At 42.0% G+C, this 24,395-nt stretch overlaps 4 protein-coding genes across 4 annotated transcripts; 2 read left to right on the top strand and 2 right to left on the bottom strand.

Moving 5' to 3' along the window:
* Window positions 1-3,448: 3,448 nt before the first annotated feature.
* LOC307073226 (odorant receptor 131-2-like) lies at window positions 3,449-4,378 on the bottom strand (the record flags this gene model as incomplete). The annotated part of the gene is made up of 1 exon (XM_079732930.1): window positions 3,449-4,378. The coding sequence occupies one exon, from the start codon at window positions 4,376-4,378 to the stop codon at window positions 3,449-3,451; it is 930 nt and encodes a 309-aa protein (XP_079589056.1).
* Window positions 4,379-6,936: 2,558 nt separating this feature from the next.
* LOC307073225 (odorant receptor 131-2-like) lies at window positions 6,937-12,374 on the bottom strand (the record flags this gene model as incomplete). Its single annotated transcript, XM_079732929.1, has 3 exons — window positions 6,937-7,247; window positions 7,608-7,797; window positions 12,357-12,374. The coding sequence occupies 3 exons, from the start codon at window positions 12,372-12,374 to the stop codon at window positions 6,937-6,939; spliced, it is 519 nt and encodes a 172-aa protein (XP_079589055.1).
* Window positions 12,375-13,196: 822 nt separating this feature from the next.
* LOC307072270 (odorant receptor 131-2-like) lies at window positions 13,197-14,138 on the top strand (the record flags this gene model as incomplete). The annotated part of the gene is made up of 1 exon (XM_079731502.1): window positions 13,197-14,138. The coding sequence occupies one exon, from the start codon at window positions 13,197-13,199 to the stop codon at window positions 14,136-14,138; it is 942 nt and encodes a 313-aa protein (XP_079587628.1).
* Window positions 14,139-15,067: 929 nt separating this feature from the next.
* On the top strand, window positions 15,068-23,445 carry p4ha3 (prolyl 4-hydroxylase, alpha polypeptide III; the record flags this gene model as incomplete). Its single annotated transcript, XM_079732362.1, has 13 exons — window positions 15,068-15,255; window positions 16,001-16,155; window positions 16,431-16,654; window positions 17,594-17,743; window positions 17,891-17,942; window positions 18,127-18,293; window positions 18,978-19,154; window positions 20,707-20,771; window positions 21,107-21,266; window positions 21,629-21,691; window positions 21,964-22,032; window positions 22,975-23,071; window positions 23,375-23,445. 13 exons carry the CDS (start codon window positions 15,068-15,070, stop codon window positions 23,443-23,445), a joined length of 1,638 nt encoding a protein of 545 aa, XP_079588488.1.
* Window positions 23,446-24,395: the final 950 nt, after the last annotated feature.

Genomic DNA, 24,395 nt, shown 5'->3' with positions numbered 1-24,395 from the left:
AAGTGTGCAAATAATTATTACTACTGAGACATCAGTTACATCAGTCTATTAGCAATCACTAATATGTTGTTGCTCTGAAGTTTTTACTTAACTTTAACCATCTTTACTTTTCAAATAAGAAAAGACCTGACCTTTGATAAACATTATTTCCACAAACAATTGGATTCCTAAATAATGTGTGATGACTTTTTCCAACAATACTACCAAGAAGAGAATGAGAGAGGCTTCTTTTTTAAAAAAGTTTTCTTGTTTAGATTCAAACTACTGAGTCCTGACAACAAGGTCAGAATTGAAGACACAGTGGAAGGAAAAATGGCAGAGACACCACACAGTTAATATATGCTTGTGTGAATAATATGTTATGTTACATTACGCTCACGACGTATGAAATAAATCTGGCGCCATAATTATCTTGTATCTGTGGTTGTTGCAGGCCTGTAATAAACCATGCCTACCTGTATGTCTACCTTACTACCCAGCTACCTGTGCACACTCTGGCTTGAGTCTTCCACAAGGCTAGGCAGACCTTTTGCTGTCATGTGTTTTGGGCGAGTGGCTTTGGACAGAGGCCTGATGGGAGGGTTACGATTTTTTCGTTTAGATAGTTTCAAAATCGAGCCTACTCTGGCTGATTCCTCCCAATTGTTCCCCATGGGGTAAGACTATTGGGCTTAAGTTAAACAACACTAGAAGCCCCTATTGCCTTTGTTCATATGTGGCTGTGTTCTGGACATGTATTATTATTATCGGCCTGTGCATAATGCCATACATATTGCATCACTGTCAAACTGCTCTTTAACTTAACAAACACAACTGAGTGCCAAAAAACAGAGATGGGAAAAATTCACTGTTGGGTAAATCCCAAGCAAGTCCCAAGTCTTAGTAGTCAAGTCCGAGTCGAGTCCAAGTCGAGTCAAAGTGACACCAAAGCCAAGTCGAGTCCAAGTCCAAGTCCCAAACTTTTTCAAGTCTTGAACAAGTCATCATGTATTTTTACTTAATAATGTCATTATTAGGCTATTGATCATAATTTCAACATATCACTCTAATGTACAGTCATTTCTTATCAACACAGTTATAATATGTTCATTGTTTCTGTCTTCAAATGTGTTATGATATGCGCATGCGCCGAAATCGTATGTTTTTAAAAGTAGCCCAATAGGGTGGGAAAACCGTCCAATCTGGCAACACTGCCTGAACGTCCTCAAAACGTAGGCCAATAGATCGGTAAAAAAAAGCCCAATCCGGCAACACTGCTGAACGTCCTCACCTCCAGCGTCAACGTAAATCAATGAGACCAACTGAAACGAAGCCAATATGAAACTTTAACTGTGATTCTGAAGAAAGCATAAATGATATCAAAATTCAGTTTAGATATTATTGAAGATACGAGTGTGTAGATTTGTTATATTTTTCGAACGAAGGTAAATGGTTGAACAATGATTTAGTTACGATCTCTTAAGTGTCAGAGGCTGGCCAGAAGTCAAAACGCTGCTGATATGTAACTAAAACTGTTATTCTGAATAAAGTATAAACGATATCGAAATTTCGTTTTGATATTATTGAAGTGTAGATTTGTCTTCGCTTTTTCCCATCTTCACGAAAGTGAATGCGTCTTTGGTGTCTAGCCCTCTAGGCGGGAAATAGGTTAGATATCTAAAACAATAAATGTTTTTGACTCAAGACATGTCGAGTCATTACAAGTCAAAGAGGCAAAGTCCGAGTCAAGTCTCAAGTCAATAGCAGTCAAGTCTAAATCGAGTCGCAAGTCATGCGTAATTTTGTCAAGTCGAGTCTGAAGTCATCAAAATCATGACTCGAGTCCAAGTCATGTGACTCGAGTCCACATCTCTGCCAAAAAATGAATACCGGTTCTTTTCTCTATATATTTGTGTTTTATTATGTATTATTGTGCTAAATTTTCATCAAATTACAATTGTAAGGTTTAGATTGATTTATGTTGTTCTGGCATTTCTTTGTTGGAACATGAGGCATGTTAACAACAACACCAATCAAGAGCACACACACACACACAAACACACACGCACACAAACAGACATGCGCACAATGGCTTAAAAAATACACACCAATTCACCTCTTGCCCTCGTCCTGTTGTGTTTTGTATGGAATCTTGTGAATGACTTGTTGTTCTACAGGGATATATTTTGGGTTATCCCCATGTATCATTGTGCAGAGGGTCCTCTGCTTAGTGACTAACAGACTGACATATTTCAAAATTTCCTTAATTTAACTGAAGATGTGAGACAAGGTGAGCTCCTGCTAGCAACTTAAAGTTAATCCAAGCAATAATTTATAGCACTTTTAACTGAAAGGGGCTTAAATAAGCAGGGAAATAATATTGTTCTCTTAAGCATGGTACTCCAAGCGAACTTCATTGTCCACGGTAAACTAATTGTAGGTTGAGAAAGGTGGGTTGAAATGTGGGGAGATTTCAAACTGTGCACACACACACACACACACACACACACACACACACATACATACATACAAATCAGATTGTTATTACTTGTTCAAATGTGGTATGAACAGTTTATTAGTGACTTCTCGGATAACAACTGTAGAACCATGAATTTGTCAAATTATTTGTATATATTTTATTTTTAAAGATGGGTATGATACATGGATCAAGAGAGGAAGGGGGCCCACAGAGACTTATTTTGTATAGTGCCCAGAGTTTTGTGCTACATTCCTGGGGCCAAACACTTCAAAACAAACACTGTCCATCTCAGCAATGATTAGTGTACCTGCAGCCAAGTACTGAAGATGCCATTACCAAACATTAAATGGACAGTCAGAAGAAAATATACAAAAATAACATATCAAGCTGTAATGTATTGGTATGAAAATGTTGCCATATATTCATACCGTATTATTAAACCTTAATAAAAAAAACCCTCCTAAGATATTTATTTCAGCAAAGTAACCCTTGCCATCGAAAAAAAAATTCATTTACATTCAGGGAATTTAGCAGAAGCTTAAGGTAAACATTTAGGTGAGGGGAATGTATCTGCATGTTATTTATAAACATGAACATAAAACTGAGTGTGCGTACTAACAGTTGTAGTGCAAGTTGAATTTTGCTTCTTTTATGATTGCTGGCATTCATTAGTTGATTAACCCAATGATTTGTAAGCATGCATGTTAACATGATAGTATTCAAATGTTATTCAAATTGAGATTTTTTTTTTTTTTTCATTGTCCTAGCACCCCATGCAGTTCTTCTAAGTTACACTGGGGATGCGTTCACCCCTTTTGAGAAACCCAGCCTTAAATGATACCAATCTGAAATCCAACGGTTGTTTCTGATTCCAAGTTCGTACACCACTAACACTTCAGGAACATATTCCTCTTTTCTTAAGAAATGCTGTTTGAAATTTAAACATTCAGGCACCTTTTTTTTTTTATAAATGTTTTCTTCTTTGTTCTTTCAATCAGTCAATCCAGGAGGCTGACAAGCCAAGCCAAAGACAGCATAATATTTCAGATTTACAAATAACTTGTGGTCCCTGAGGCCATAAACAAGGGAACTTAGACATCTCGGGGCAAGAGTAAACACTACGTAATTGGCGTATCTTAAATCAACAAATAGACGAAGATCAATCTGCATGACAGCAGCTTCAACCAAAGGGCACCACAGCCGAGTAAGGCAGAGAATGAGCTGAAAACCATGAAGAAGAACCGTTCTGAGTCCCTTCCCTGAGGATTTCTTAGTCTCTCCTGATGCTTTCCTGGCAGCTTTTAAGATTTGAACATAACAGAACATAACGATGACAAGCATGATGACAAAGTATAACTGAGTTATGGCCGACCAGTAATGACTCTGCCATCTGTGAATGATGAGCATTTCAACCCCGCACACCAAGTCCTCTGTGTACCTGCTGACAGGCACTGAGGCCCAGTAGATGGAGAGAGAGATGCTGATGGGTAGGAGGCTGATAGCGTTGACTATCAGAATACAGTGCAAAGCGTTGCGCTGGGTGCATAAGGCTCCATGCTGCATAGGCATGCATATGGCCACATAACGCTCCAGAGTCATCAATGTCAGGGTTAAAGGGAATACAAAATTGTAAGCAGTCCCGATTATAAGGAAGAGAAGGCAAAGCCAAATTTGCATGACTATTCGATTATACGACAAGAGTAGCAGAACGTCAGTCACCAATAGGTACAAGCAGTCCGACATCAGGGTATAGGCGAAGAAGATGTAGCGCATGCTAGTGCGGAAAACTTCCTTCTTGAAAAAGGTTGTGAGGAGCAGACCATTGAGGTACAGAAAAATTATAATCAGAATCTGTACAATGAGAGCCCGGTAATGGATAGACCCTACCCATCCAGATCTTGTTGTGCTGTTAGAAGCCATGTTAATACATTGGTGGCTAGTGTATACACATATATATGTATATTTTGTATTTAATTACCAATTCATGCACCACTACCTACATTTCCCATTTGATAATTTCCATGGACTGAAATTGTCAATCGTGCAAAAAACAAGACGTTTGCGAGTCCCCTAGATGGTTCCAGGAAAGCCACACAGTTCCAAAAAAACAAAGTGACGCTTGATTTGCCTTTTTTCATGAAAGCCTAGTGTTCTAAGGTCACACCACGCATGGCGATATATAAATACAACCCAATGAATAGAGGGAAACCGTCCAATGTTGTCATACCTTCTAAGTTGCTTTTCACTGGCTATTTAAATTTAGATGTTGTTATGGGTGTGTCAGTTCAGCTCCCAGGACCTGACGGTGCTTTCTAATGATTAGGTAGTCCAGTAAAAACGAAGGAAGAGTTTTTTCTTGTCTTGAGTTTGGGTGCCGAGGGTATTCTCTTCTTTGGGCTAATCAGATGGGCCCCCTCCTTCACTTATGTTTTATTGATAGTCCCAGAACTTCTCCATCGGGTTCAACAGTGACCGCTGTTTCCTGGTAGCCTTTCTCTTCAGCAGAGCCAGTAGACTTACAGTACACTTCTTGACAGTAAAGTTCTGATTCAATAGTGCTTGATCATTGGAAGACACAGGCAGTTATTAACCAAGCATATTCAATGCGACAATGGGTGTTCAGGGTTCTTGGAGGAAACGTTCACATTGTAAACACAAGTATCTATCTTCTCTTAGGCATACATATATATGCACACATGCATGCGTACATACATAAATACATACAAAAATATAAACATACATTTGCACACATACTTACACAAGCATATATTTATTTTATTTTGCTTATTGCTACTGAGACATCAGTTACCTGTGTCTATTAGCAAGTACTAATATGTTGTTGCTCTGAAGTTTTCAAACACTTAACATTAATCATCTATACTGTCCCTATAAGAAAAAGATTACCTTTGCACAAACTTCATTTTGACAAAGAATGTGATTCTAAAATAATTCTAAATGCAACACAAATAATAGTGAAGTCTGTTCAAAAAGAAAAAAATCTGTTTTGTTTCATGTAATAGACTTCCGGGAATACCCTCAGAACATTTGTCCTTCTGCATGGCTGACAAAGTGCCTTTCCCTACATATTGTGATAGATAAGTAATAAGTAAAATGTAAAGTTATGTGGTGAATATTAGTGCAGAAGCTGATCTTTATTTCGCAGACCTCTTCCTTGTTATCTTCTGAAATGAATGTTACTACTATCATTATATATATATATATATTATATATATATATATTATATAACTAATAATTATTCTATATCCTATTTTATATTTTACATAATTGCTAAACATCTAAAATATAGATAATAATTATTTGTTTTATCACTTAGTCGTATAGTGTATCCTCTTCCTTGTTTATGTCAGTTCCTTTGTCTTCCATATTCATTTCCAATAAGTGATTCAAAAGCATAGGTATCATTTGTATACCCCAAATATTGCAAGTATGTTTAAGATTCTATAATATAACTATAGGTTAGCAAAATCAGTACATTCAATCTTTTATAATATATTATTTATACCAATATATACTTTCAAATGAAACAACTAATACATTTTCTTCAGTGATATTGTACTATTGATGTATTGCATGACCAGGGAATATAGTTAGATATGAGTAATATTTTAATCATCATATAATACTGACACATTGTATGGTTCAGATTATTTTATATTTATTTTGCATTGCTTTGTTGGTACATGAGATGTGTACACAGTTCACAGGCACACCAATGAAGCACACACACACACACACACACACACACACACACACACACACACACACACACACACGCACACACACACACAGACATGCTCACAATGGCTCAAATATGCACACACAGTCCCCTCTCTCCCTAGTCCTGTTGTGTATATATCTTGTGAATGACTTGGTTGTAATGTGTTAGACTCAAAGGGATATACTTTGGGCGATCCCCATGTATTGTTGTGAAGAGGTTCCCCTGCTTGCCAACACACGGGCTGGCAGATTTTCAAAATCAGGCTCCCAACCTGGCCCTTTATTGTACAACCTAACTTCACCTTTTGGTTGGTCAGCAGCTTCACTGTCAGAGAGGTGTATTTATACTGTACCATAAAACCCTAATGTACCCTCTCTAATATATTTATTTCAGCCCCTCGACCAGCATAAAAACATTAAGAGTAGGGAATTGTATGTGCATGTTATTTATAAACATGAACATAAAACTTTTATTGTGAATACTTGCAGTTAGAGTACAAGTGGAAATATCGTTCACTTATGATTGCTGTCATTCATTAGTAAAATCAATCGAATCTGCATGGAAATATTGAGATTAACATGATTCTATTAAGGTGGTGTTCAGATTAAAAATGTTCGTAACACATATTCAAATGTGCATTTACCTCGTACCCCGTGCAATCATTGAAAGTGCCCTCCATGGATATGTGTACCCCCAGAAATGCTGTTTTTGCTGCATTCCTTTTTTCTTCTTAATTTTTTCAATCAGCCAATGCAGGAGGTGATTTGCTGCACAAGCCAAAGACAGCATAGTATTTCAACATTAGAAATAACTTTCTATCCCTCAGGCCATAAACAAGGGAGCTTAGACATCTCGGGGAAAGAGTAAACATTATGTAATTGATGTATCTTACATTAATGAATAGACGGAGATCAATCTGCATGACAGCAGCTTCAACAAAAGGACACCAAAAGCGAGTAAGGCAGAGAATGAGCTGTAAACTATGAAGAAGTACCGTTCTGAGTCCCTTCCCTGATGATTTCTTTCTCCCTCCTGATGCTTTCCTGGCTGCTTTTGTGATTTGAACATAACACAACACAATGATGACAAGCATGATTACAAAGTATATCTGATTAATAGCTGATACGACATGTCCGTGCCATCTGTGAATCATGAGCATTTCAAACGTGCACACCGTATACCCCGTGTTGATGGCGGGCAGGGTAGCCCAGTAGATGGAGAGAGAGATGCTGATGGGTATGGAGCTGATAGTGGTGATTATCAGAATGCAGTGCCGAGCGTTGCGTGTGTTGCATAAGGCCCCGTGCTGCATAGGCATGCAGATAGCCACATACCGCTCCAGAGTCATCAATGTCAGGGTTAAAGGGAAGGCAAACGTGTACACAGACACCACCGTGATGATGAGAATACAGATCTGTATTTCAATAACAATTCTAAAGAAGGACAGGATTAGCAGAACATTGGTCATAGACAGGTACAGGCAGTCTGACATCAGGGTGTAGGCGAAGAAGATGTAGCGCATGCTTCTGCGAAAGACCTCCTTCTTGAAAAAGCTCGTCAGGAGCAGACAGTTGAGGTACAGAAACAATGCAGTCAGAACCTGAACCAGAATTACCTTATTGTTTATCTTTCGAATTGAAGAAGGAGCACCATTAGATTGTGTTGAGTTGTTATAAGCCATGAAAACATATATGTCTATAATGTATATTTATATATGTAGGTTTTGTATCCAAAAATACATTCATGCACCATTATCTAAACTTCCTTTTTGTACATGGACTCAAATATTCAATTCAACAAAAATCAAGATGTTTGCGAGACATTCCACCAAGAATGTAACCGAAGACTTGCCCTTTCTCATGAACACCTACTGTCCTGAGAGGACACCATGCATGGCGATATTTAAGTACAACGTTACCCAATGAAACCATGACAACCATCCATCCGGTGTGGTCCTCCAAGCCTCTCCCCATCCATCTCATTGCTATCTAAATTTAGATTATTTTGCTTTTTTTCGCTTTTGACAATTAGAGTCGTTATTCGTATTGTTTACCAGTGTCGTTAAATTATTCCATTTGCATGTAGTAGTATGTATGTCTAAACTGTTCACTTACAGACAGATGCAAACAGTGTATGAGTTTGGATGGATGAAAAATAAAGAATTTAATTATTAAATGTCCACATTTCTCTTTCTTTTCTTTCTATATTGTAGCTCTTAAAGAAGTGTGCTTCAAGCTGTTTTCTTATTTAATACATTGGATGGACATAATATATATTTCGACTCGAATGGCTCTTGAACTTTTGGGTTGCATCTTCATTGTTGAATGCACTTATTTTAATTCTCTTTGGAGAAAATATAAGCTAAATAGAAGTTATGTAATTTATTGATGTTTCATGTTGTTTTTCATACCTTTCTGCTGTCAATCAACGTTTACCATACAAATGATTAACTTCTTTGAATATGATAAGATTAATGATTACTTAATTGTAAAAAAAGAAATTCAGACAAGCAAACTACACAGTGCTTTATTTTGTTTGCTGCATAAAAAATTAAAATGTATATAAATATATAATTTTTTATTCACATACAGTGGGGCAAAAAAGTATTTAGTCAGCCACCAATTGTGCAAGTTCTCCCACTTAAAAAGACGAGAGAGGCCTGTAATTTTCATCATAGGTAAACCTCAGCTATGAGAGACAAAATGAAAAAAAAAAATCCAGAAAATCACATCGTCTGATTTTTTAAGAATTTATTTGCAAATTATGGTGGAAAATAAGTATTTGGTAACCTACAAACCAGCAAGATTTCTGGCTGTCACAGACCTGTAACTTCTTCTTTAAGAGGCTCCTCTGTCCTCCACTCGTTACCTGTATTAATGGCACCTATTTGAACTCCTTATCAGTATAAAAGACACCTGCCCACAACCTCAAACAGTCACACTCCAAACTCCACTATGGCCAAGACCAAAGAGCTGTCAAAGGACACCAGAAACACAATTGTAGACCTGCACCAGGCTGGGAAGTCTGAATCTGCAATAGGTAAGCAGCTTGGTGTGAAGAAATCAACTGTGGGAGCAATTATTAGGAAATGGAATACATACAAGACCACTGATAATCTCCCTCGATCTGGGGCTCCACGCTAGATCTCACCCTGTTGGGTCAAAATGATCACAAGAACGGTGAACAAAAATCCCAGAACCACACGGGGGGACCTAGTGAATGACCTCCAGAGAGCTGGGACCAAAGTAACAAAGGCTACCATCACTAACACACTACGCCGCCAGGGACTCAAATCCTGCAGTGCCAGACGTGTCCCCCTGCTAAAGCCAGTGCATGTCCGGGCCCGTTTGAAGTTTGCTAGAGAGCATTTGGATGATCCAGAACAGGATTGGGAGAATGTCATATGGTCAGATGAAACCAAAATAGAACTTTTTGGTAAAAACTCAACTCGTCGTGTTTGGAGGAGAAAGAATGCTGAGTTGCATCCAAAGAACACCATACCTACAGTGAAGCATGGGGGTGGAAACATCATGCTTTGGGGCTGTTTTTCTGCCAAGGGACCAGGACGTCTGATCCGTGTGACAGAAAGAATGAATGGGGCCATGTATCGTGAGATTTTGAGTGAAAACCTCCTTCCATCAGCAAGGGCACTGAAGATGAAACGTGGCTGGGTCTTTCAGCATGACAATAACCTCAAACACACCGCCCGGGCAACGAAGGAGTGACTTCGTAAGAAGCATTTCAAGGTCCTGGAGTGGCCTAGCCAGTCTCCAGATCTCAACCCCATAAAAAATCTTAGGGAGTTGAAAGTCCGTGTTGCCCAGCGAAGGCCCAAAAACATCACTGCTCTAGAGGAGATCTGCATGGAGGAATGGGCCAAAATACCAGCAGCAGTGTGTGAAAACCTTGTAAAGACTTACAGAAAACGTTTGACCTCTGTCATTGCCAACAAAGGGCATGTAACAAAGTATTGAGATGACCTTTTGTTATTGACCAAATACTTATTTTCCACCATAATTTGCAAATAAATTCTTTAAAAATCAGACAATGTGATTTTCTAGATTTTTTTTTTTCATTTTGTCTCTCATAGCTGAGGTATACCTATGATGAAAATTACAGGCCTCTCTCATCTTTTTAAGTGGGAGAACTTGCACAATTGGTGGCTGACTAAATACTTTTTTTGCCCCATTGTATGTAAACATACATTTGCACACAAACATACGCATTTGTATTTTTTATTTTGTTGGGTTGGAATGAGAGGTTATTAACCTTATTCAAATAATTTAATGATGCTAAGAGTTTAGCATGATCACTGAGGCTATAATGAGTCCCAGATGATCACTTTATGATGACATTCTGCCTTGTGTGTTGCCAATGTTTTTCCATAACGTTAACAATAAAACAAATAGCCCAATGTGGGTTAAAGCTCTGCAAAACATTGTTCCCATATTGAGAACGCACTCAGAGGAACTATTAGTGGGACCCAAATGTGCAAATCATTATTAATACTGAGACATCGTTACATCAGTCTATTAGCAAGCACTAATATGTTGTTGCTCTGAAGTGTTCAAACACTTTTTTTGAACTTTCTATATTTTCCTATTTGTTAATTCTGAATCCTATTTTTCATTTTACATGATTGCTAAACGTCTGAAATATAGATAATTATTATTAGTTTAATCACTGAGTCGGATAGTGTATTCCCTATTTAGGTTTTGAATCAAACAAATCCCCTATTGTTGTTGCTGTTCAGTTCAACAACGCTGACAGTTGTAGCGTCTATTGACGTTGTTCATACGCGGCTGTGTTTTGGACTATTCTGTATTGTTATTGTAATGTACATTATGCCATTCATATTTCAACACTTTTGCGCTGCTTTTTAATTTAAACAACACTGTGTGTGGCAGGATAGAATCATCGTTTATTTTGTCTATATATTAGTATATTATTATATGTCAGTAATATTAAATCATCATATAATAATGAAACATTATACGGTGCAGATTAATTTATTTATATTTTGTATTTTTTTGATGGTACATGAGACATTTCTACAGGCCCACCAATCAGGAGCAAAAGCACACGCACATTCACACACACACACACACACACACACACACACACACACACACACACACACACACAAACACATGCGCTCACAAACAGACAAGCTCACATCAGCTCTAAAATGTTTTGAGCCAATGAATTTGATGAATTTTAAGTTTGTTAATATTTTGATGAATGTTTCTTGTATTTTCATTGTTGAATCCTCACAAACAAAATTAATTAAAAGATTTAGGAAAATATTTTCTATTTGTTTTTAACTTTAAATGGGAATCTGACGTTATGAACCCTAATAACCCTAGCTAATTTATATTACCTAATGAGGCTAACCGTGTAGCATGAGCATTAAGGTTATAATGAGTCCCAGTTGAAGCACTTAATGATGCCTTGTGTTCATTTGGGCCAAACAACTAATTGCCCAATGTGGGATAAAGCTGTACAAAACATTGTTCCCATATTGAGAACTCAATCAGGATCAATTAGTGCGAACTCAGTGCGCAAATAATTATTACTTGCGTCACCGCAGTCTGCTAGCAAGGACTAATATGTTGTTTGTCTAAAGTTATATAACCAAACAAATATAACCTTTGCATAACAAATACATAATGTTCAAATTGTGTAGATTAAAACAATGTTATCTACATTTAATATGCATCCTATGTTATTCTATTTTAAAACTCTACAACTTAACAGTCACAAAGGTCAATGCTCCTTTACTTGGCCTGCTCAACCAGAGAGTAAGCACTCAGTTCATTTATATTAGTGAATATTACATTCTATCAATCATGTTTTTTCTGTATCACAATCCCAATAGCTAATCTCTCAAGTTATTCTGTTATCAGTCATATAGTTCATCTTAAAGTTTACAGTTAGCTAGTGGACCTCAGGTTTGTCCATCAGTTCTGCTGCTTTGATGAGGTGCAGAATGCTGGGCCTACATCCTTATCCTATGCAGTGTGGAAGGATGTTTGATGCACACCTTTCCAGGGATGCTTGGGGGCCTTTGTGCTGAACCCCATCTTAGAGGATCCACCATAGACAAGGGCTCCAAATGAACGCGAGAACAAACCTTCAGTTCAGCGTTGATGGATCTACCTTCGGGATTTCGTCCATCTTTTTGCTTTCTGCCCTATGGCCAGTTAAAGACAAAAGACATGGAAAATTAGCCTCTTAATTATTCTCATAGGTCCTGAAATTCCTGTGATGAGGAGCCACCACTTCTGGGCGGCTCGTCTTCTCCGGCTGTTTCTGCCTCTGTTGACCGTTTGGGGTAGCTCCCAGAATGTTCCGGGAGACCCTACACATTTTCAGTAAAAGTTAGATTGATCCTCGTGAATCCTTTGCCTGTGCTATGAGGCACCAGCCTTCACTGTCCACTGTCCCTGAAACTGCTACCAGGCCTTCAGGACTTCAAACCCCCTCTATACTACCATCAGTGCTTTCGCACCGCAGGGTCTGTTTGTGTGAGGAAACTGAGGAAAACAGATTATTCAAAATCAACACGGCTTCTCCTGGGGGAGTGTGAGCTCTTTCCAAACTTCCCTTCACTACACATGGTAGTGAAGAACTACCAATCCCAGCCGTCAAAAAACAAAGATCCCATCGAAGTAAGACCACGTAATTTATTCATGGCCAAGATGAATAAAACACGATCGTTTGGTAATTTCTCTGTGAAATGAGGAGCACCAACTCAAGTAAGAGCTCTGCATTTATTAAGATATGGAGGCAGTTTGTAGCTGTACAATGAGGAAGATTCTAAATTTCTATTTTTATTTAACATTTTGCATCCCTTCACCTATTTCCATTTGTCATGCATTGAAATGAAAGTTAAGTATAGTTAAATAAAGGATTTTTAGATATATTACTGAAACTAGACGGTGTGAATATTATAACATTTCTTTGTAATTTTTAGGTTTTTCCCGTTCACATTTCAACATGCAGACTGGACTCTCAGGCAATTCAACATCTTCCCCCCCTTTTCCTATCATCAAGGTGTGTGTGGTGGTTCCCTTCTTCTCCATCTTCCTCTTCTGCATCGTGCTCATGCTCTACATCTTCGCGTCTAACCGGCACTTCATAGACAGCACTCGCTACATCTTGTTTGCCTTCATGCTGGTCAACGACGCCCTACAACTGCTGTCCTCTGTGCTGCTCTTCTTCCTGGCTGTCGCCCAGGCGAGGTTCCCCATTGTCTTCTGTGCCCCCCTGCTGTTCTTCTCCACTGCTTCCTTCCTCAACACCCCTCTCATCCTAGCTACCATGTCACTGGAGCGCTACGTGGCCATCATGTACCCACTGCAGTGCCCACCTGCGTGGCGGTCCGACCGCGTCTGGATCATCTTGCTATGCCTGTGGCTCATCAGCTGTGTCCTCCCAACGGTGGACTTCTCCATAGCGGGGGCTCGTCCCGGCGTGGACGTCCTCTCCACACCCGTCTATTGCAGCACCGTGGTGCTCAACTCTTCTACCGTGCAGACTCTGTTCAAGGTCTCGCTGAATGGGTTTTTCTTCGGGGCGGTGGCACTCCTGATCCTCTACACCTACATCAGGATCCTCCTGGAGACCAAGAAGATGAGGCAGGACAGGGCCTCTGTGAACAAAGCCATGCACACCGTGCTGCTCCACGGCTTTCAGCTGCTGCTCTGCCTCTTGGCCTTCACCAATCCCATCTCCGAACAGCTCCTCGTGCTCCACGCCAACTGGTTACCTGACGACATCTACTTCTTCAACTACTTCTGTTTTATCCTCATACCGCGTTTCCTCAGCCCACTCATCTACGGCTGGCGGGACAAGAGCCTGAGAGACCACATGAGAAGAGCAGCTCTGTGCTGCGGCTGTGGCTTCAGGACGCGTGACACAGAGAAGCCATTGTCATAATTCATAATTCTAGCATATTTACAGTTTCAAGATGGACTTTTATAGTGGGGCCAGATTCAGGGATCTATATGAGGTGACAACTGTATAACAAGCTTAGATATTCTGTATAAATTGTATGCCAAACAAGGCAAGTCTATTTATATAGCACCCTTCAAAAAGAAAGGAAATTCAGTGTGCCTTGGGACTAAGGACAATAAAATGGGATAATTTGAAAGTGAAATGAAAAATTGCGAGGTAGCATTGATGCCATAATCGATAATGTTGTTTTTTTTAAGGGCTAATTTGAAGATAACCATAATAATTCTGAATGTATGTCAACATGATGCAATGTTTATATGACTTTCTGATGACTTTCTTTCGCAATCTTTGTACATTTGTACAAAATGAATCATACATTAAAATTCAATAAGTAAATGTATCTTTGTACTTTTATTTGCTCTCTCTTTAGTTTCTCATCTCCCACACAGAAACGTGTGGTACCGGAAAACTACCGCTTGGTGTCACTGTCACACAGTTTCCCTCAGAATGTATTCCAGCAAAACAAAATGCAAATATTAAAATAACCATTGATCATTATAACCTTTTATTAAGAAATATGTCACTCTAGGCGTATTTACAAATAGGTTTTAAGTTAATATAGTATCTAATGCAAATATCTAACGAATTGGGTTACGGTCGCGTAGATGTTTAACTATGTACAACAATAACAAATTGGACAAGGTATCAGCCTCACTAAACCCTTAATTTCGACCGATTCTGCCACTGAAAGCTGACCCTGGCCTATGGCAGTACAGTGGGGGACCTGGCTCTCAGTAGAGCGTGCGGGGCAGGGGCCGCAGAACCACTCCTCTACTGCTGGACACCGAGGGCGCTGATCCACGTGAGCGAATGACTGGAGGGGACTCGGCATTGGAAAGAACTGTTGCAAGATGCTTTTTCTTAAATGGATTTACTTAGGTTTTGGCCTCATCACTTCGTCTCATGTTTGTATGTCTGCTGGTGAAATATACACTTCGCTACTGAACGTTAAAGAGTCGATCGCTATTGAACGGACACTGATAGATACTCTGGGAACGTACATTGACCACGAACTGGAAAGACTTGAAGACCTTAAACGGTGAGTCTGACTGACATTAGGTATATCAACGGATAAGGCAGGTTTAATTTCCAGGTAGACTTATTAGTCGGATAAATCTCTCTCTCTCTCTCTCTCTCTCTCTCTCTCTCTCTCTCTCTCTCTCTCTCTCTCTATCTCTCTCTCTCACTCTCTCTCTCTCTCACTCTCACTCACTTCCTCTCTCGCATCCTTCTCTCCAATGACTTTATTGGCATGGACAATCGTGCTTTTCATTTAGATTTCTTTCCCTCAATATTTTTTTGAAACATGTATCAGAAAATATTATGCATCATATAATATCGACTTCATGTGTTTATTTTGTAAATCTCTATTGACTAGATATGAAGTAATAAAGACTAATTACAAACAATACGATTCTTAGGTTCTGGTTCACATCCCAGGTATTATGTCCGATGTTGTCAGTTTCCGCCGCTTCCCTGGTTTCCTGCCCATTATGAGGCCAATGGAAGAGCCCACATTCCCCTCAGAGAGACAGTGTGAGATGTGTGCTTGTATTTGATCCTGCAATGGTATGGTGCCCTGTGGTTCTTACTTCCTCGTCGACAACTGGTACAGACACCGGCTCCACATGATAAGTGGGTAAAAAAACAGCATAAATGTGGCTTCACCTCCATGCACACCTCTATGGTGTTTACACAAGCTTTCAATGCCATTTGTATCACATGTATGTAGTTCCTACATTCACCACCGTTGTTTCTCAAACAGCTACGTCCTCTGTTAAAAGATTCCACTCTAGGGTGTCTGACCTGCACAACGTCGTTTACAACGGATCCACCACGGCCATGGCTAACCCCCTGATCGCGTTCACTCTGATCAAGCGCTTACAGTCTGAGTGGGCCAACCTGGTCTACAGCAACGAAGCCTCCGAGAACACACAAGGTCGGTTCAATCAGCACACAGACTCGGAGTTAAGCTCAGACCAGGCAGCAATAGCAATAGCACCCATCACTGACATAATGTTTCATTTGCCATCCTCCTAGAAGGCCAATCTGCCATTCATTCTTTTGTGGTGTCACATTTCACAATGGCCTTAGAACTCCAGCACCAGAAGACATCTGGTGCTGCTATATGATCAGCTCCAATAGCCCCCGCCCCTCCTCTCCTCTCCTCTCAACACCCCCCTAATAACCCCTTCTGCCTCTCCTTTTCCCCAGCCCTGAGGTCCGGTTTCAAGGCGCTGGAGGCCAGCCTGCCCAAGATGGAGGACCTGCAGGGTGCTGCTAAGGCCCTGATGCGGCTCCAGGATGTTTACGCTCTCCAGGTGGGGAGCCTGACCCTGGGTCGCTTCCAGAGAGCTGCACGGGGCGACCCCGTGGACATCTATCGGCCCGCGGTCTCCGTCCCTCTCTCTGGCGACGACTGCTTCCTGGTTGGAAAGGTATTAAAAGTATTCAGCAGTGCTGTTTCTCTCTGAGCTGCATTATCGTTGTGAGTGATTTCAGATGTTGAGGTTCACCTCAATTTTTATGGCCGTATATGTCCCATACAGGAATACAATCTAATACTTTCCCCTTTGATCTTTCAGTGGAGTTGTATCTCAGAGAGAGTTCCCTCTGGCTGTGTTCCTGTAATAATAGCCTAAACTTGCTCAGTGAGGAAGGCACTGCTGAAACGTTTTTGCCTAGCTTTGAGTATTCCCACTGGGAATACCATTGTTTATGGGAAGGGGTGATGTGCGAGGGTAGGGCACTGCGTGGGTGAGGCCTCCAGACGGTATGGAAAAGACATCACTAGGAACAAGTCGAAGAGAATAAAGTCAGAACAGTTGCGTTTTTCCTTACTTTGTCAGGGCAGATTTTAGCTCCCAATGTCTGTAAACGGGTGTTCAATTTAAGGTTGTTCTCTGCATGGTTTAAAGAAACTGCATTTATATAGTCGTTAGACTACTCTTTAAAAGGAGTACTGTTTTTTTTAGGGATAATTATACCCGACAAGGCTTTCCTCTTCATTCTCGTCTTTCTTCTGGGGAGGGAAATAAGCATTGTACACAGCGAAGCAGTCATGGGAAATCAAAGTGTTGTTAGGCACTTTAAATAAAAGTGTTTGCTATTGGAGCAAGGGTCAAAGTTACAGGTTGTTTGAAATACTGTTGTGACCTGTCCTTGTGACCTCCCCTGGTGTCCTGTTCTATTTCACCTCCAAGTGAAAACTGAATTGAACCACATGGGGCTGGGAGACTCTCCTTACCGCAATTGGATTGTAGTCTCTCGAATCCGAGCATCGGTACGGGTCATGTAACGCCCTCGAACCACACAGTGGGTTCCTTCATCTTGCAGCGCGGCACCAGAGGGATGTTTCAGTGTTTACCTCTGTGCAGGTGGCCTACGAATCGGGGGACTTCTACCACTCGGTGCCCTGGCTGGAGGAGTCGGTGCGTCTCTTCAGGGGGTCCGGAGGGGCGTGGAGGCCGGAGAACCAAGGCACACTGGAGGACGCCTTGGACCATCTGGCCTTCTCACACTTTAAAGTCAGCTCGTAAAAACCGAGTCCCTCGCAGCGTCGTTTGCAAAACACAAACACCCACTTTGGTAGAGTCTGGGGGAGGCTGGAAAACACACCGACCGTCTCATTGTGATTTTTCTTTTGGTGTGTATGTTTGTTGGCTTCCTTTCAGGAGGGAAATGTGTCCTACGCACTGAGTCTGTCTCAGGAGTTGCTCCACCGTGGTAATCTCCTTTTCAATGTTTATTCAAAATGCTCCCAACTATTAACATCCATAACAACATTAACCCTCAATTGAGTCAAGCAGTTTTTAACTACACTCTTCATCTTAACTGCCTGCAATGGAGGAGAAAAATAAGCGTGCCGCGTGCTGTCAAGCAGATTTTATCTATTTGCTTTCCCCGCTAGATCCAATGAATGGACGCGTTCTGCAGAATGTGGAGAAATATGAGACGCTGCTTCTCCAGAGCACATCCCTGCCCGTCAGCCAGGGTGTTGGAATGAGGAGGCCCAACTCCACCGCCCTGAGAACCAGGAACACGTACGAACGGCTCTGCCAGACGCAAGGCTCGCAGGTACGGCGTTCATCACCCAATGACTCAGTGGAGCGATGACACCCCGCAGGAAACAGGGATAGTTCAGGAGAACTAGAATATAATAATGGCCTGTGTAATGTCAAACAAATGGTGGACAAAGCCATTTTTATTCTTCAGCTAGACTACAGTGCCTTGGCTGAAGCCTTGAAGGGGATTACCGCTGAATCCCATTCTTCATGCGTTATTCATTTACCTTTGACTCCCTGAGGTTCTTTGTCTAAACCTTTCAATCCATTGGTCAGACATGAGAGGGAATCAGTGCCTCGCCGTAATGTGGGCCAAACACAGGGATCAACCCAAGGTCCTTTGATCAAGGTGCATGAGAATTACTTTTGAGTGTTTAATGCAGCTCTGAGTAGCATATCATATCAGTGTAATGTAGCCTTATGAAATAGCAACAATTAAATCCAGTGGTTGAATGATTCTAAACCTCAATGAGGTTTCAAAATTGAATCGATTAGTTTGAATAAACGGAAATTACACAGTTTACCCAATGATTGCGCTTTTATTTGTACATATTGTCAGCTCGTTCTATACTTACAAACCAAATCTCATTGATGTGCTTGTATTAAAGCATTCAAAAATAGAAAGACTCATCAATTCCTCTAATCCCACAGGACTTTTCATTTATACCACACCTCTCTTCCATGTCTCTTCCAACAGCCCAAGCATTATGAAAACCAAAGACTGTTCTGTGACTATTTTACCAATGGGGATCCTGTACTACTGCTGCAGCCAATAAGACGTGAGGTTCAAAGCTTGCAGCCCTATGTGATTCTTTATCACAACTTCATCACAGACAAGGAGGCAGAGGACATCAAGACTCTGTCCCAACAAGGGGTTAGTAACAAGACCCATGACCCATAATGACTCCAACCCCTGCTAAAATCGCCCTCAAGTATCCAAATTGGCTGCCAGAAACACCACTGCCAGGGGAATGGCTGAGCAATGACGAGTCCTGCTCTGGTACAGGTTCTTCAACACTCCCTGCTATGACATTATTTGAGTGTGAGAGCAGATTATAAAAGAGGTCCACCCATTCCAGCATACTAGGACCATGTGTGCTGAAGCTCCAATAGGTCTATTCCAAAGCCTGGCTGTCCTGAACAACATTTCTCCATGAGCAAGGCAGCAACATACAGATCATTACTCTTCCACATCGCTCGCCACAATGTCTGGAATGCCAGTGCTTTGTGATGCCAATCAAAGGAACGTAAAGAGAGAAAAAAGAGAAGTTGAGCTCAGCGAGATCTCTTGAAAGGCCCGTTTGTAGGGAGAGTTGCCTGTGCTCCAGACGTTTAGAGGGGCTCCCAGGGATACACGACGCAGGGCCACGGGTCTTGGCAGAGAGCCTTCGCCTGTCAGCGTTGCACTCGGCTCCAGTGGTGAAAGCTCACGTATCAGACAGCTCCAGACATTAGCCGCCGTTGTGCGGTATCCACTTATTTTTTTAAGCGACTACATCGCATGCGGTTGTGCTCTTATCGATACATGCTGATTCAGTCTTTTTGGAACGTGTACAGTAGCTCTAGAGCAGGCGTTCTAGTGAAGCGGGCAGAGTAGTGACTAGGATGGTTTTGGCGCCATCCAATGAGGTTTTCCATCCCCGGCTGTGATGAAACCCTCCCCCCTGTACTTATTTCATTATTACGTCATGTTGTGGATTCATTGAAACAGAGCCCAGGAGTATAAGCCCTTCAGACGAGCACGGGTTTCCATTAGTGTTGCTCATGCTGGTCTGGGTTAATTGCAGGGTTTCAAAGTTACTTTAACAGCTCCATGAGATGGTCAACTGTTGGTGTAGCTGCAGCTTTACAGTTGTCTCACTCTTTTGTAGGAGTGAGACAACTGGAAATGAGAGTATGAAAAAATAATTGTGTCTTTGTGTGTGTGTGTGTGTGTGTGTGTGCGTGTGTGTGTGTGTGTGTGTGTGTGTGGGTGTGTGTTTGTGTGTGTTTGCATGCGTCCTTAGCTGCATGCTTGTGTGTGTGTTTTTGTATATTACATTGCTGTGATTGGTGAAAATAAATAATAAATTCCCTACATTATTCAGTTCTTTGAGCTTATAAGATCATCTAGTGATGTCTTAAGAATTACTTCAAAGGCCTTGGCCCACCCCTCTTCCAGGGTCATTTCTGGCCATTCTAGCAATGAAATATTAGCTGGAGCCGTCCACCAGCGTTTAGTTTATTTCCATTTGAACAGCATTAGGAACCTAGACTTTCTTGGCAGTATCTTTAGAATAGATCCTTTTTGTTTTTGGAATCCAAGTTTGAACTCATTGCACACATATTTCAATGCTCACAGCTGGATAGGAAAGTTTGACTCTTTGTAAAAACAGTGGTCCCATCTATACAGTGGTAAAAACGATGTCCCATCTTCCTTTGACCAGCTGAGAAGATCGGTTGTGGCATCTGGGGAGAAACAAGAAACAGCCGACTATCGCATCAGCAAGAGGTAACAACGTAAACATCCTATTTGTATGCTTAATACTGCTTTTGCAGAAACCCCAGGGCATCTTGTTGATCGCGTATACCAGTGTTATAACGAATAATGTCTCCACGTTATTCTCAGATTAAATATATGTAGAAGTGAGTCAAGGTTTCCTCAAAGTTGGTCGATTGCATCTGAGCTTCCTAAACTTGTGTACTTGGCGAGTGACTTCATTCGCCAAACATTTCATGCGTGTTTACTGAGTCGGTCCTCACTGGAAGCGAACACGGAGGAAAAAAAGATGTGGCCACAGCCTAGAACAGGGTTTCATATCAACACCGGTGCCTCCTTGTTTTCAGCGCTTGGCTGAAAGACTCTGCCAGTCTCCTCATGGGTCAGATGGACGGACGCATCGCGCGGCTCACCGGCCTGAACGTGCACACCCCTTACGGAGAGTACCTCCAGGTGGTCAACTATGGGATCGGTGGCCACTATGAACCGCATTTCGACCACGCAACGGTGAGTGACTGGGGCAGGTTAGGGAGGAGGCTAGGGGGTTTGACCCGCAAACAGAACGGTTCTGTCTGGGTGGGATCCCCATTGTACGCAGCGCACCTGGAAGCCACCCTTGAGCAAGATGCCTAACCCCAAACGGCTCCTTAATTGCATGTATAGGAATACACTGTCAATTGCTTTGGATTAAAGGGATATGCAGAGATATCTGTGTACTGGCCAATTAACTAACTAATTAGCAAACAGTAATAGTTAATAGAGTAAATTGATTGACACATGTATAAGTAGGATGACATCATCACGGTCTTCACGTGGCCGCTTTAGTTACTGATCATCTGTGTGTTACTGTCTTCTCAATCCCTGTTTAGTCTGCTTCAAGCCCGGTGTTCAAACTCAAAACTGGAAATCGAGTGGCAACATTTATGATTTATGTGAGTTACCCCACTACATCGATGATAAAGATGATGATGATGATGAGGGTGGTGATGTATTTGGACTACTTTTTCCCAGGTTGGCATGCCTTGAATGGTTATCACCCAAAAGTGTGTGTGTGTGTGTCTGTGTTACAATGTGTGTGCTGGTATTAAGGCCAGGAATGTGTGGGTCTGAGCCATTTCAAGCACTGCAGCAGATTAAGTGGCTTTAAATAATATTAGCCCATCCCCGCTAGACACGGCTTTGAAGGAATGTAATTATCCCACAGCTCAGTTCAGTTGAGGCCGGTGGCTCCACGGCCTTCATCTACGCCAACTTCAGTGTTCCGGTGGTGAAGGTATTCTGACCTCACTCTTTCTCTCTCCCTCTTCATGCCAGTTTCTATTTCTGCCCATCTCTCTCCCTGTATCTCTACCTTTGTCCTTGTAATTGTGTTTATTCTGTATGCTCGTCGCCACTGTAAATGAGGGAAACCTCAGTGTCTCTTGAGTGAAAATAAAGGTTATTGTATTGTATTGTATATTCTCTCTCCCACTCTGTGTAGCCTAAGATGTTGTAAGTGAGTGAATAAGTGGGGTAAATGTCCAATCGGCTATGTCGAGGAATAGACATTTGGAACTGTTTGGAACATCCTTTCACATTGACAAATCGTCCGCTTCCACTTGCATTATTACTCAAGCTCCAACATGTTCCAATACTGCTCACAGGGTCACTGCAGCTGTCAAAAGGCCTTAAAGGCGTCTTCGTCGGCCAGGGGGCTTCACATGACAACAGCACTTTTTGTGAAGCCAAGGCTGATGTTGGTTTTGATTGACATATGAGCCGTATGAACGATTTGCTGGACCCTCTGGGGTTTAACTTTTCACCCCTCACTTCATTGGGATGTTGCCTCACCATTTTGTGCATCTCATAAATAACTTTATGAGAGTTTTGAAGATGACGTAATTGTCGACCATGATCCGCTGTTAAACACTTGCGTTTGAATGCTTGTGGCAGGGTGTGGTACTGCACTTTAGGTTCCCTACATTGCTCCTGAATGTAAATAGGTGTTTCACAGCGAGAAATAGGAATAATGATTTGAAGTATAGCTAGATTACATTCTTTTAGGATCCAGTTTTACTGATTGCATCACTGGTCTCACCAGAACACATGCGCCTCGAGCAGAACAGCAATCATAGCTGAGTGTGTTCTTTGGTCCAGGCACACCAGTCATGCCATCTATATATAAAATCCTTTGTATTGCTTCATGATTGATTCCCCCATGCTTTACGTCTCCCAGAACGCTGCCCTCTTCTGGTGGAACCTCCACAGGAACGGTCGAGGGGACGAGGACACACTGCATGCTGGCTGCCCTGTGCTGGTTGGGGACAAATGGGGTAAGATTTGTACTCATTTAAGGTACTTGTTATCTACTCCCACTGGGATGCCAATAAATTCAATCTCACGCATCTGCGAATGTACCATTCAGTGGAAGTTGAGAGTCATTTTGTAGATTTTATTGTGTTTCATTATAAGCTTCTCATAATTATTTGCACATATTACAGTGAGCTTAGGCATTGTTTCTTATCCAAACATCTTACGACTGTCATTTTAATATCCTACTTCATTTCAACAACCAACTCTAAAGTTACGCGACGCTGACCGTCAGCCCTTCCGTCTTGTTCCTCATAACAATTCAGTCGCCAACAAGTGGATCCACGAGCACGGCCAGGAGTTCCGGCGCCGCTGTGCTCTCGACCCAGAAGAGTGAGCGAGAGGGGGAGGAGAGCGAGAGCGACGGGCCCACTCGGGGCACTAGAGCCCCCCCTCATCCTGGGACAGAGAGGCCCAAGCAGCGAAGGAAGGAAGGGGCAGTAGAGGGTTAAACTGGCATTCTGCATCTGCTGCTGCTGCAGCCACGAAAGAGGCCTCTGGGAGCCTGGAGATGGCCCTCCTGGACGGAGCGGGGGGGGGGGGGGGGGGGCCCTGAAGAGGAACCGGGCCGGGGATGGGGGTAGTTGGCAGCAGGCCCCCGAGGCTGTGCACTTCCTTTGCTGTCACTGGGCTGGGCCACTCGCAGGGCTGGATTACTACCAGGCTGTTTGCCTCTCCGTCTCAGTTTACGCTTTTCAACTTTTTTTTATTTTTTTCATGTGTTTATACAAAAGAGTTGTCTTTGCGTACGTCTTCATTTTGTGAGCACACATCTGCTGTCGTGGAGGAACTTCACGTTCAAGATGTCACCTCACAGCGCGGTAGCCAGCGCTGTAAACCAACGAAAGCATTCCCAGTCGAGTGTGGCCGGGCTTTGTTTTCCACGGGCGACTAAGAAAGCCATGTGTCATTCCCTGTTGCCAACGAGACCGCTCTTATGATGAACTGACGTTTACTCACCGTCTGGTTCCTGCTGGAATAGTTGAGCAGAACTTTGGCCCGACGCAGTCACCATCGTTAATCACTCTCTGGGGAAACATCGGGACTGCCTAGCCCCACCGGCTGCAGTGCTCGTGTCTCACTGCTGAGTGTCTGCCTGCATAACGCTCAGACACCCGAGTCTGAGGTAGGTCAGGACCCTGCTCAGCGGGGAGGACTCGTTTTGTCATTACGTAGGCAGAGGAAGAGTCTATTGATAGAGCCCTGAAGGAGCTGGGTTCTCCAAGGGCCCCTATCTTTCTGTGGTGGTCAGCTCCTCCAGTGACAGGGTGTTGAAAGCTCAGAGAG

The sequence above is a fragment of the Pollachius pollachius genome (genome assembly GCF_949987615.1).
Source record: "Pollachius pollachius genome assembly, chromosome: 3".
NCBI lineage: Eukaryota > Metazoa > Chordata > Actinopteri > Gadiformes > Gadidae > Pollachius > Pollachius pollachius.
The sequence above is the reverse complement of the archived record's forward strand: the minus strand, read 5'-3'. Positions and strand labels throughout refer to the sequence as shown.